Source organism: Cavia porcellus, unplaced genomic scaffold, assembly GCF_034190915.1.
Source record: "Cavia porcellus strain 051 isolate PalLab524CR breed Dunkin Hartley unplaced genomic scaffold, mCavPor4.1 scaffold_13, whole genome shotgun sequence".
NCBI classification, from domain to species: Eukaryota; Metazoa; Chordata; class Mammalia; order Rodentia; family Caviidae; genus Cavia; species Cavia porcellus.
The window spans coordinates 16,479,249-16,491,252 of NW_026947496.1; the positions used below are offsets into that span (position 1 = coordinate 16,479,249).

Sequence of the window (12,004 nt, forward strand, 5' to 3'; positions counted from 1 at the left end):
TACAGTATACTTGAGACTTAGTGTTGGCCCTGATACTAGCTCATGCATATAATCACGGATTGAGTGTTAACTAGGAATGGATGGGCTTTGAGGGACGCTCAGATCCTGCTCATATTAGGATAGAATGTAAGTCACTTCTGTGAGCCAAGAGAAGGAAAAGAAATGCTAGGAGAGAAGCTGTGATATCTAAGTGGGAGTCTGAAAAATGCAGTTTGCTGGAAACCAACTGCATTGGAAGATGCCAAAGTCTGAAATAACTTATGAGTTATATATGGGAAAGATGTTGCATCAGCTACATTTATAATTGGTTAGGAATACAGAATCTGGAGCCAGGTTTCTGGGATACAAATTCTAGTTTGACCACCTATTAAATATGTCATCCCTGCACTTAATTCAACCTATCTGTTTACGAAGTGGTAATCTAAGCAGCGTGTAACTTCTAAGGTTGTTGTAAAAATTAAGGTTGTTCACATGCATTAACTGCACACATATGGTATATGTAAGACACATAGCATACTGCCTGGTAGTAATCATTTGACAGGAGCTCACCTCTGGGCATCAAATCAACAGAGAGCAAAGGCTATCGATGGAATGGGAAAATATTTGCAAAACAGGTATCTAATAAGGAGTTGATATTCAGGGTATAAAACTTGCTCATGTAACTCAACAAAAGCCATTAAGCAACTCAAAAATAGCCCAAGATTCTGCCTACGCATTCTACAGACAAGATATACAAACAGCCAAAAAGTGAGTCAGAAGGTGTTTAGCATCATTAGTAACTGGGAAAATGCAAGCAAAACCACAGTGAGATACCATATCACTTATATGTATTAAGGTGATTGCAATTTTTGAAAACACAGAAAATAACAAGTATTGGGGAAGACATGGAGAAACTAGATTCCTCGGGCAGTTCTGGTGAGAATGTAAAATGGTACACACACTATGGAAAACTGCAAGGCAGGTCATCAGAAACTTCAAATAGAATCATCATACCATCCAGCCATTCCACTCCTGGGGATGTACCCAAAGGATCTACAGCAGGGACTCAAAGATATATTTGCACATTCATCTTCATAGCAATTTTTTAGACATTAGCCAAAAGGCAGAAATAACCCAAGTGGTCATTGTGGATGACTGGGTCAACAGAATGTGGCACATACTGTACACACTCATTAAAACAGAAACACATTCTGATGATGCTACGGCCTGGGTGAAGCTTGAAGATACTGTGCTAAGTGAAATAAGCCAGTCACAGAAGAGCATATACTGTATAATTCCACTTGTATGAGGAACCATTTGTGTCAGCATCAGAGAGACAGAAAGTACAACGGGAACTGTTAAGGGTTGCAGAGAGGGAGTAGCTTAGTCATTTTCCTTGTTACTCTAACAAAATACCCGACACTCATGATGGAGAGGTTTGTTTGGCTTGCATTTCAGTCTGGTCAGCTAACTCAAAGAAGAAAGAGCACGGCAGAGGGGCTCACATGATGGTGTCCAGGAGGTAGAGAAAGAAAGGAGGCACCAGGAGGGAGATTTACTTCCGGGCCACGCCCTCAGTGACCTGCTCTTCCCACCAGGCCCCAACTCCTAATGGCACATTTAGCTACAGCAACCCACAATTCAATATGCGGAGATGTCTAGCTGCAAACCATAACAGGAAAGATGGGAGTTCATGTTAATGGGTTCAGAGTTTTAGTTTGGGAAAAAAAGCAAACTTTTGGGGATGGATGGTGGTGATAGTTGTACAACAGTATGAATACACTTAATGCCAATGAACTACTCAGCTGACATGGTGAAAACGATACATTTTATGGTATATATTTCATTGCAACAAAAATGGGAGGAAGCCTCAGTTCTAGGGTCATACAAGTACATTCAATGGTTGGTCCTGGTTTTCTGGTATTAGTTTGTTCTCACAAAACCTGTGTGGATGCATTTTCCAAACTGATAATGAAGTCACTCTAACAAATCCCATTATTATTATTACTACTAGTGTTAAAATTCTTTAATTTTTTAAACAATTTATGGTCCTGGGGATTGAGGCCAGAGTTTCATACATGCTAGGAAAGCATTCTAATGCTGAGCTACATCCCCTACCCCTGTTCAATATTATTTTCAGATAGGATCTTCCTAAGCTGCCCAGACTGGAATTTGTGGTCCTTGTGCCTCAACCTCCAGAGTAGAGATTTATAAGTGTGCTTAGAATTCTCTCTCTGTGTACATACCAGAGATGTATTATAGGATATTTACAGTGCTCTTTGCCTACCTCACTGCTTATCATGATAGGACAGAGAAACTACAAAAGGCAGAAGCTCGATATCCTCAAGTAGATGAAGTTAGTGGGTTGGGTAGCAAGATCAGAACATGCTCCATAGAGGTTTTGTCAATTAGTTTCCCTTGTTTACATACTGAAGCTGAGACTTCCAATTCCCATGCACATTTATATAAGATAGTCTACAAATAAGGCCATCTCCCTAGACTGTTCATGTTTGTTTCTTTCAGCATAAAGCTCTTGGAGGGAAGTTCCTGAGGTAAGTGAATGAATTGGCACTTTTCACAGAGAAAGTACCACAAAAGTTATAGATGTGTTAGCTGACAGTGGAAGAAGGAATGGAGATACAATATAATGCAGGGCACTTAGCAGAGAGCACCGGTGGGGAGAGTCCCAGGAGATAGCAGTTCTTTAAGGCTTGCTCAAATATACAGGGGGAAGGATAGAAGGAGAGAAGGAGAAAGGGAGAGACAGAAAGGAGGCGGCCAAGAAGGAAGGGAAGGAGGAGAAGAGAAGGAGGGCAGGGAAGAGAAAGAGAATGAGAGAGCAGGAGGGAGGAAGAAGAGAACCTGATACTTCCAGCCACCAAGTAAAAGTCCATTTCTCAAAAGAGACCTCCTGGTACTGCTTCCCTCACCCCACTGGGTTAGCTTCCTTGGCCATGTCCTTCCCATCCTCCAAGACATTGTCCTTGCGGTTAACTGGGACGCTTTCCTTGCCTGCCTAGAAGCTCCTCCATGCCACAGCTGGGATCTGCCATGCGCTTCCCTGTTCCAAGTCCCTGGGACGCAGACAGCTCTTTCCATTGTTAAATGAATGGTGGTTTCGGCCACTCTGATGGGAAATGTTTTTTTTTTTTTTTTTTTTTTTTTTTTTTTTAATATTCACAAAAATTGCAGACAGCTCCCAGCTGCCAACCCACCATGGCCACTGCAGCCTTTGAAGATTGAGAAATGTACCCAGTGGCTTTCCCACTGAGGTCACCTTAATACTTTGAGGAAACCAGCATCCTGCCCCTCCATTCACGTGACAGGAAGGTGACCTGTGTCTTTTTTAGCTGTCTACCATGGGAATCTATGGGAGCCAGGCTGAATGGACACCAAACTTTAGCCAAAAGCTAATCTCCTAGAGGCTTCTCCTGCTAAATCTCACAGCACCAAAATGGTCGTTATGAAATTCGGATCTTTTCTGTTTTATCAGTAGGAAAATACCAGAACTCTGGCGTTAGAGGTAAGTAGATGACAGAATGTTGTGGGTTTTGGGATGTAATTCTTGAAGTGTTAACACTCATGTCATATTTGTCTAGCCCCATAGAATAAATCAGGTAAGAGGAGTGAAGTGCTAGGGTTTGGATAAAATTTGTCTCCTCCACCCTCTGCAAACTCACACAGGAGTGTGATGCCCTAAGTTTTGTGTCAGTGGTATCAAGTGAGTGAAAATTAAACTGACTGTGGGGTTTAGAGATGTGGTCTTTGGGAAGTGACGAAATTAGATGAGATCAGTAGGGTGGAGCCCCTCAACTGAGTTCTGGTGGCTTGGACTGGGAGAGAGATTACACAGACACAAAGACTCACCAGACTCCCACGAGGATGTAATGAAGTCATGGAGGCCTTTGCCAAACCTATGCTGCTGTTTGAACTCTGCAAAAGTATAAGCTAAATAAACCTCTTTCTTTATAAAGTAACTTGCCTCAGTTATTTTGTCATAGTAATAAAAACCTGTCTAACACAAAAAAAGCAAGAGTGTTAGATAGGTAGTTTGCCTGGATACTGATATCAGCCATGAAGAGAGCTGTTGTGGTGGCAAACTTTTCATGGAAATTTAAAACTGTGACCCAAGGCCTAGGGACACAGAGCATAGAGCACTTGCCCAATATGTTCAAAGCCCTGAGTTCAGTTCTCAGCAGTCAGTCAGTCAGTGGTCCAATCTCTCCCTGAATTCTCTCCAGGGAATTCTTCCTTTAGAATCATGGCCTACTTGTCCAGTCTTGTTTTTTAGCCCTCAGTCAATTTCTGCTTCCTTTGCTGTCCTCTTGCCCTAACCTGTCTGTTAGATAAGGGCATTTTCCCAGAATTTTCTTCTGAATTCTGTCCTCTTCCTTTTATTCCTCCTCCACTGTCTCTACCATAATTTCAACCCACCATGAGGGTCTGCCACTTGGATTTCCCTAAAGCCATCTCTCTTAAGATCACCTGGTGTGCACTTCCAAATGGGAGCTCTGTGAGAAGGTGCTTCTCAATTTTGACTAAAGATTATAAATACCAGGTAGGGTTTAAAATTCCAGTGCCCAGGACCAATCAAATCAGCTCTGTTATTAGTTTTGGGCATAGGTCCTAGTGTGGGATTTTAAACCAACATTTTTACTTTTGTCCAAAACTATTTTATAGTTCACCTTCATCTATTCATGGAATCACCACCTTCCCAGTTCATTAGCTTAGAATACTTACAAATAACCTTATTTTATTTCTTTTCATTTGTCCATTACATGTCAACTAACAAACATATTCTGTTATTTCAACTATGGGTCTCAGATATATCTCTCTTCTTGAATTGTACAACTGACTTTTGTTATTTCTAACTTCTGTTGGAGGACTTGTGATTTTAGACAGAAGCTAGACTTGGCCATGAGTGATGCGAGGCAGATAATGTTTTTGTCTTTTTGCTCCTCACCCCCATAACTCTTCAATTCAGACCCCAATTGGGCTGAACCCAGAAGCTGATCATAAGAAAACACTGTCTGGATTACTTATCTTTATTTTCATATGTTCACTTGCATGACAGCTAAACCACCCTTTGGCGGAAAATGAGGCTAGAATCCTAATTCCCACCAAGGTTCCAGTCATACAACTTGGGTTGTCCTTGAGGTCCCCTATGAAGGTTAACAGAGGCTCTGGGAGCAAATTTACCATAACGCATTAACAGGAGAAGGGAGAAATTACTGCTGCCCGTTGAGGCAAGGTGTCTGGCCTAGAACTCAGTTTAATTCACATTTTAATGTATTCGTAGGGTGACATGTATAAATGTGCATATGTAAATGAGGCACAAATTTAAAAAGATTGCCATCCTTGAGGGATCCAGATAGCTTTGCTGGGAGATCGCACCTGTGTGAGCATAGTATAGAAGAAAAGAATTCTCTGCCTCATAGGAACTGCTGTAGGGAGACAAACCCTCCCCCAGGACTGGGTAGCATCTGCCTACCTGTGGGATGCTGTGCTAGGCCTGCAATCTCTACCCACACCCCTAGCAGATACATCTGTGGAATCAGCAGACTTCTGGTCTACCCAGAGCAGTTGGTGGTGCCCTGAAGGCCAGGAGCCATGGCCAGTAGCATTTTCCTATTTCTATCAACAAATAGAGGGTCCAGTGAATGATGACACTGTTGGTATCCTTGGCAGTGGGAGGGGCGTACTGAGTCTCAAGGCAGTGCCAAGTGGAGATGTTGTGTCCAGGGGGCTGGGAGTTATGGCTTTGCCATTTGTATGGGGAAAAAAATGCTCAGGACCTGTGTGCAACACTGACATATGAGCGCTCAGTAGGTTACTGGAACTCTTTAGGGATGGAGTCCTTGGAAGACTGGACCACCCACAGCTAGGTGGAAGGGAAGCACTCAGATGTGAGGTAATCCCTGCAGTTAAAAGTCATCTTGGACAAAGAAAAAGATGTGATTAAACAAGACAGTGCCCTGGCTCATTTTTATTTTCATCTAATTGTTTTATTTTCTGTTGCTTCCTATCCCTTGTTACTTCAATCTATTTTAAACACACTCATCAAGATGGAGTTTCTAAAGCATAATTCTCTGACCAAATTATTAATACTTCTCACCCCAATCTCCCCAGAAATGAACAGCAGCAAAAGCAAAGTCTCCCATCATCTGTCCAGATAGTCCCCCACTTATGGTTTGACTGATTTATGATGCTTTGACTCAATAATGATAGGAAAATGATAGTGCATTCAGCAAGTCTGAGTTCAAATCTTACAGATCTAACCCATCTTTCAGTGCTGAGCAGTGACAGTGATCACAGGTCCAAGTCACCCACAAAATCAAGAGGGGAAATAGTCCATGTTCCACAGTGTGCTGCAATGCTAAGTCTCGATATCCAGTAGGCGAGGTAGAGTCAGTGAACTAAGATAGTTTCAATCTTTGCAGGGTGTACAGGGACTGTAAGGCCATAGTAAGCTGAGGAGTGCGTGCCTCCTCTCCTCCAGTCTGCCTTCCTCACCTCCCCATGAGTGGCAAGTCTGGGGCTATTTCTTAATAGCCTCTTGCACTAATACATCCAGCTGGAGAGAAGCACTGACTGCTGCTGTCACGTGCCCAGCACCTTCTAGACATCAGGACAGTGATGGCTGCTTCTCCATGGCTCTGTTTCTCCCACTTTTCCCAGCACTAACCCTGCTGGTCCTTCAGAGCCCAGGCCTGGTGTGTGCCTCTGCACACTCCTCAGCCAGATGGATGCTCCCCCCCGCCAATGTGTTCCTGTGGCTCCTTGTATATTTTCATGACATTTCATCACTTCCCAGCTTGTGTTGTTATAATATGATGCATGGCTCATTTCCACTTATTAAGTATAAACCCCTGCAGGCTGGGGCTTGGCCTGATGCAACTTTGCTTTTCCCAGCAGGACCAGCCCTGGGTTAGGAGAAATATTTGTTCAATAAAAGAAGGAGTAAAAACCAGGAGAAGGAACATTGCTATTTTCCTGCTCCCCGCCACTGCCTTGAAGAGCGCGAGATGAGGTGTTTCAGGCTGAGAGAGGAGGGAGGAACGAGTGACTGTATTTACAGGTGACTAATGCTTTCCAAAGGAAATGAAAGATTTGCAATCATTACTACTTGCAAAGCTTTATTTTCCCACTTAAGGGCCAGCCCTCCAATTTCGCAATCTGAAAAATAACAGCAGGCCAGCAGCACGTGGAAGGCCATCCCCACAGTCTCAGTGGCTATTTTTAGGTCTTCATAGCATGGTTTGGGCAGTGAATAGCTTCTCCAGCTCCGAGGTCCTGCCAATTTTCTTACCTATGTTTGTTCCCACGGTCCCTGGGGCCCTCATGCAGGTTTCTTACCTCATCCGTTTCCCCACTGGACCCTCCGAGTAGGCGTACCTAGAGCTCATCAATGCACTTGCCTGCACATCTCCAAGGATAGCCAGCTGGTGGAGCTTGCTGATGGCCATCTGTGGTGTGAGGACCCATGGGCCTCCGTGTGTTGTAAAAGGGTTGAGATGGCAGGCAGCCCTAACCAGGGAGTGGACAGAGGCAGGGCAAGATAAAACGCTCCTTTACAAGTGTATTTGATTTTTTTCACAATAACGACAACAAATAGGAGAGTAAGGCTTAATGGATTAAATCTTGATTCTACTTCTCATTAGTAATTCAAGTCATTGCAGCTTCCCAGCACCGGGGCCCAGCCTGCCACATTCCTGCTGGTGATTGGTCCCTTTCCTTCCCTTCACTGGCTTATCACTCTGACTTTAGTGACCCAGCCAAACACAGAACTGAGCACAAATACCACGAAGGGATGAGGGCAATCTTCTTGGGTTGCTCATCATCCCAGCATTTAAAAAGGTGACCTTTTAAATCCATGGAGTATAACAAGCACCTCTCATGTGAGTCCAGTGGAAAGAGAATGGGGTTTTCCATAAGAGGACGTTGGCTTAAGTTGGCTTAGTCCTACTTTGCACCCCCTACCTCAGCCACAGGACCCTCTGGAGTTCCAGTTTTCTAAGGCCAGGTGATTTCTCAGTTCTCACCCATCACCCACGCTCTCTGATTTTGCTTGTGAGTTCATTAAAACTGTCACCTAGCAGTCAGCTAGTATCAGTTGTCCTGAGTTTCCACAAATGCTGCCGCCAGTGAGTCTACCCATCTTGCTCCTCTGCACTCTGATTTCTACACTTCAGCCAGAAGCACCTCACTCATCACCTTTCTCACACAAACAATGTCATTTAACTCTCTGGTTAAGACTTCCTCTCCAGGACAGCACTCAGTTTAAAAGTCCAAGTTCATTGATGTGGATTCATAATCTCACTTTTCCCTGTTCTCCAGCCCAGCTGGCCCTTGGCTTCTCCAGGCTTTTCCTGAAGGCCTTTTCCACATCTTTGCTGATTTCTTCTTCTCACTGTCAGTTCACACCTTCTTTCCTACCCAGTCCTCAAGTGCAGCTGGCTTTGTGTACTCCACCTCATCTCTTAGCATAGTGCCTGGCACTCGGAAACAACTGAAGAGACACAGGAGGTGCATCAACCACCTCCCTCCTCACGTATCTTCTTTCCCCAATCTCCTGGGTGCCCTGGATCTTTGGAACACCTACCCAGGTCTTGATTTTATGGCTACCACCTTTCAACTTTGTGGCCCTTACAATTTTCTCCAATAATGACAGTGGTTTTTGGTGTTCTTTGGTCTCCAAAGAGGAAAAGAACAAAGATTACACATGCAAATTCAAATCGGAGGTTAAAAACAAGTTAATATGTCAAAGGTTCTTATATAAAAACTCCAAAAATTATACTTGGCAAAAGGTTGAAATCTATAAAAAATAGAGCATGCAAATTCATGTCTAGTAAGCCAGGTTTTTACCTTGCTTTATTACAACATGTAAGACAGAGGGGAATATCTCTGTGTTCATATACTCATTCCCCAAGCCAAGTTTCAGTCCTTACAGGGATTAATTCTTCTGGGTTAAGCTATAGAGGGTGAGTACATGATGAATTTCCCACCACTTTCCAACCTATGCTACTATAAGGCACTGCTTAATATTCACACAACTTTTTCTCCCTCAAGCTTCAGACTATTCCTTACACAATGCTCCAGATATCAACTGCTGTCCCAGGAGATCCCCAGTGTTATATAAAAGTTCCTTGTTTTCAAACTCAAGACCTCAGAGGCTGGAGAACAGGGTAGAATATTGTTTAGGCTGGGGTATATTATTGAGCAAGTACTTCTTCAAGACAGGAAAAGCCAAGACTTTGGGTACTCAGGAGAGAGGGGTATGGACAGGAAGGAGAGAGGATGGCGAAAAGAGGAAGGCAGGGCTCGGTAGGAGCCAGCATGTGAGCTGTGGTCACTGTATTTCTTCATTCTATAACAGGGCTGGTGAAATCCATGAAATAGCCCCAAACTGTGTTGGGGGCCTGATTACCAACTGAGGGTTTTGAAAGGATTGGATCATAAGGACTCTGACCTAATCAACTGGATTAATCCACTGATAAAATCATAATTTGATAGCATCATTGAGAGATGAGAAAGTGGGGTTTAGGTGAAGGATGTGGATTGTGGGGTTGTCACTGTATCGGGCCCGCTTGCTCTGTGGCTTTTTGCTTCTCTGCTTCCTGGCTGCTCCGAGGTGAGCAGCTTTCCTGTGCTACACCCTTCCACACTGATATTTCTGCTTCCTCACATACTTACAAGCAATGAACTGACTCTTCTGAAATCATGAGCCAAAGTAAACCTTTCTTCCATTAAATTGCTTTTCTCGGGTATTTTGTCACAGTGACAGAAAGCTAACTGACACACAGGCACTGCTAGAGCCGTGGTCCTTTAGAATATGCTCTCTCTCACTTCCATCCCTGACAGAGAACTACATTAAATTACAGCCCCAACACAGGGATGAGGGAATTGTACACATGGACAGATTGTAAGGGTCTACAGGAGGACCACTGATTGGCCTCTGATATTTAAGGGCTCAAAAGAGCCCTTTCAGAGGATACAAAGACGTGGTGCTGGAGGAGAAGGCTACAGAACAGAAAGATCTCCCTCCTGATCAGGGAGTTGGTGGAAGTTCTGGCACCTGCCTTGACCACAAACCATAAGGCAACATTTCTGGGAATGAGGATTACCAGGTGGCCAAGTGATGAAATCCAGGGCAGTCACTTGTGTATCTCCCACACCTTCAGTAAGGCTGAGCTGAGGCCTTCGGGTGATGGACAAACCCTCACTAGGTGCTCTAGTGCCCGGTGCAGACATAAGTAGGCCCATAATGACGTGGTAACAGGAATGATCAAAACTAGTACCTCCACCCATCCAGTTCCTTTTTAATGGAATGTATGTTAGATGCCTCAGATCATTCAGCCATTCCAAAATTTTAACTGTGAATGGAACCAAAGATAATATTTTCTTGGGACACCACCATGTATGGTTTTGGAATGATGAATTCTTCATGAGGGGGAGAAAGGAAGTTATGATATATGCTCAACACTTGTGTGTTGTTTTGCGTGTGATCCTCTGGCATTTCAAAGTCAAGTAGTAAGCGGTATTGTGGTGCATGTCTTGTAATTCCACCAGTATGGGAGGGTGAGACAAGAAGATCACAAATTCAAGCCTACTTTGGAAACTTAGTGACTTAGAGAGACTGTATCTCAAAATGAAAAGTGAAAAATAAAAATGGTTGGGATATGGCTCAGTGCAAAGGTCCTAATTTTAATCCTCACTAGGAAAAGAAATCACACAAATAAGAATCATTCTTACCTGGAAATTTAAAGATGGCCCATTCCCCATTAAACCAACATCAAGATACTCTGACAGGGGGGTGTGCTTTTATGGAATATGCTTCAGGGTCTGGGGTGCCAAGCTTAAGTGAACATTCAATGGAATTCCTACCTCCAGATGTAACCAATGCTACCCACAGCCAATAGGATGAATCCTGTCGTCTTCGATGGATAATGATGAGGTCTGAGGATGATTTCAATCAACAAGAATAATAATATGAAAGAGTGCTGTAGAAGAAAAGATGAAAAATCATAAGGACAGGAAGCACTGAGTGTGGACAGTGCCCATGACTCTCTTTCCTTTCCACCTGTCTACTTACACCCAGAGCGCCCTAAAACTTGGTCTGTATCACACTCCTTAGACGCCTATGGAATGATGGCTGCTCACCACACTGGTCTAAACTCGTCCGTCTGGCTACCAAAGCTCTTTGAAATGCTCTGTCACCCTCTCTGGTCCTGCTTATTGCACATTGCTTCCTTAATCGCACAAACACACACACACACACGCCAAAATGTTTACACAGAAGCACAAACACACACACTCTCAAAAACACACTTCTACATGCCGGCATGGTCTATTTGTCTCTGTCTCTACGTCTGTCTCTGTCCCTGTCTATCTTGCACACACACACTCCTCCTCCACTGGAACAAGGCAGGGTCCCTCATTCTCCTTTGTACCCGGTGTGCTTCTGGCACTCCCCATTCTTGTCTGTGTCTCCCTTCCCTGTGCAGATCTGTGTTCTCTCCTTCCATTCTAACCCCCCAACATTCTTTGAAGCCAGTGCAATCTTCCATGCTGCTGTGTCTGAGTTTTCCTCTCCCTGATGTCTCTCTCAGGTCTCCTGCCATCATGCCCCATGCCATGTAGTCTAGCACTTACAGCATATGTCCGCAAACTGCAGAGAGCACATCCCTCTGTCTGTATTCCCTACTGCATGCAGCACCACGGGACTGAGCTCGGCCGTGTTGAGGTGCCGTGGGGTTTGCAAACATCTCCCTCCAAAACCTTCCCTGCTTCTCTCCTCCCCGGTATCACCCCTTCCTCATAATCATCTGTTTTCTCACATCATCTAAGCCCTTAAAACAAGATTTTTTAACATGACTTAAGCAAGGAAATCCTCCTTTAGGAATAGAGGTGCTGTAGACTCAAGGCTGCTGGGGCTCACTCACTTCTTGGTTATCCTGGAAGGTCATGGGGTCTATGAGCGATGTCCTCCCACCTACTGAAAACATTTATGAAGCCCTCTGCCATC

At 44.0% G+C, this 12,004-nt stretch overlaps 1 protein-coding gene across 2 annotated transcripts in view; it reads right to left on the bottom strand.

Annotated features, from left to right (window-relative positions):
* Adtrp (androgen dependent TFPI regulating protein) overlaps positions 1 to 12,004 on the bottom strand; it is a 69,138-nt gene that overhangs the window by 10,296 nt on the left and 46,838 nt on the right. For both annotated transcript variants that reach the window (XM_063259881.1, XM_063259882.1), the window contains one exon: positions 10,864 to 10,979. In XM_063259881.1, coding sequence (XP_063115951.1) covers positions 10,864 to 10,979 — 116 coding nt within the window. The remainder of the gene's footprint in view (positions 1 to 10,863; positions 10,980 to 12,004) is intronic.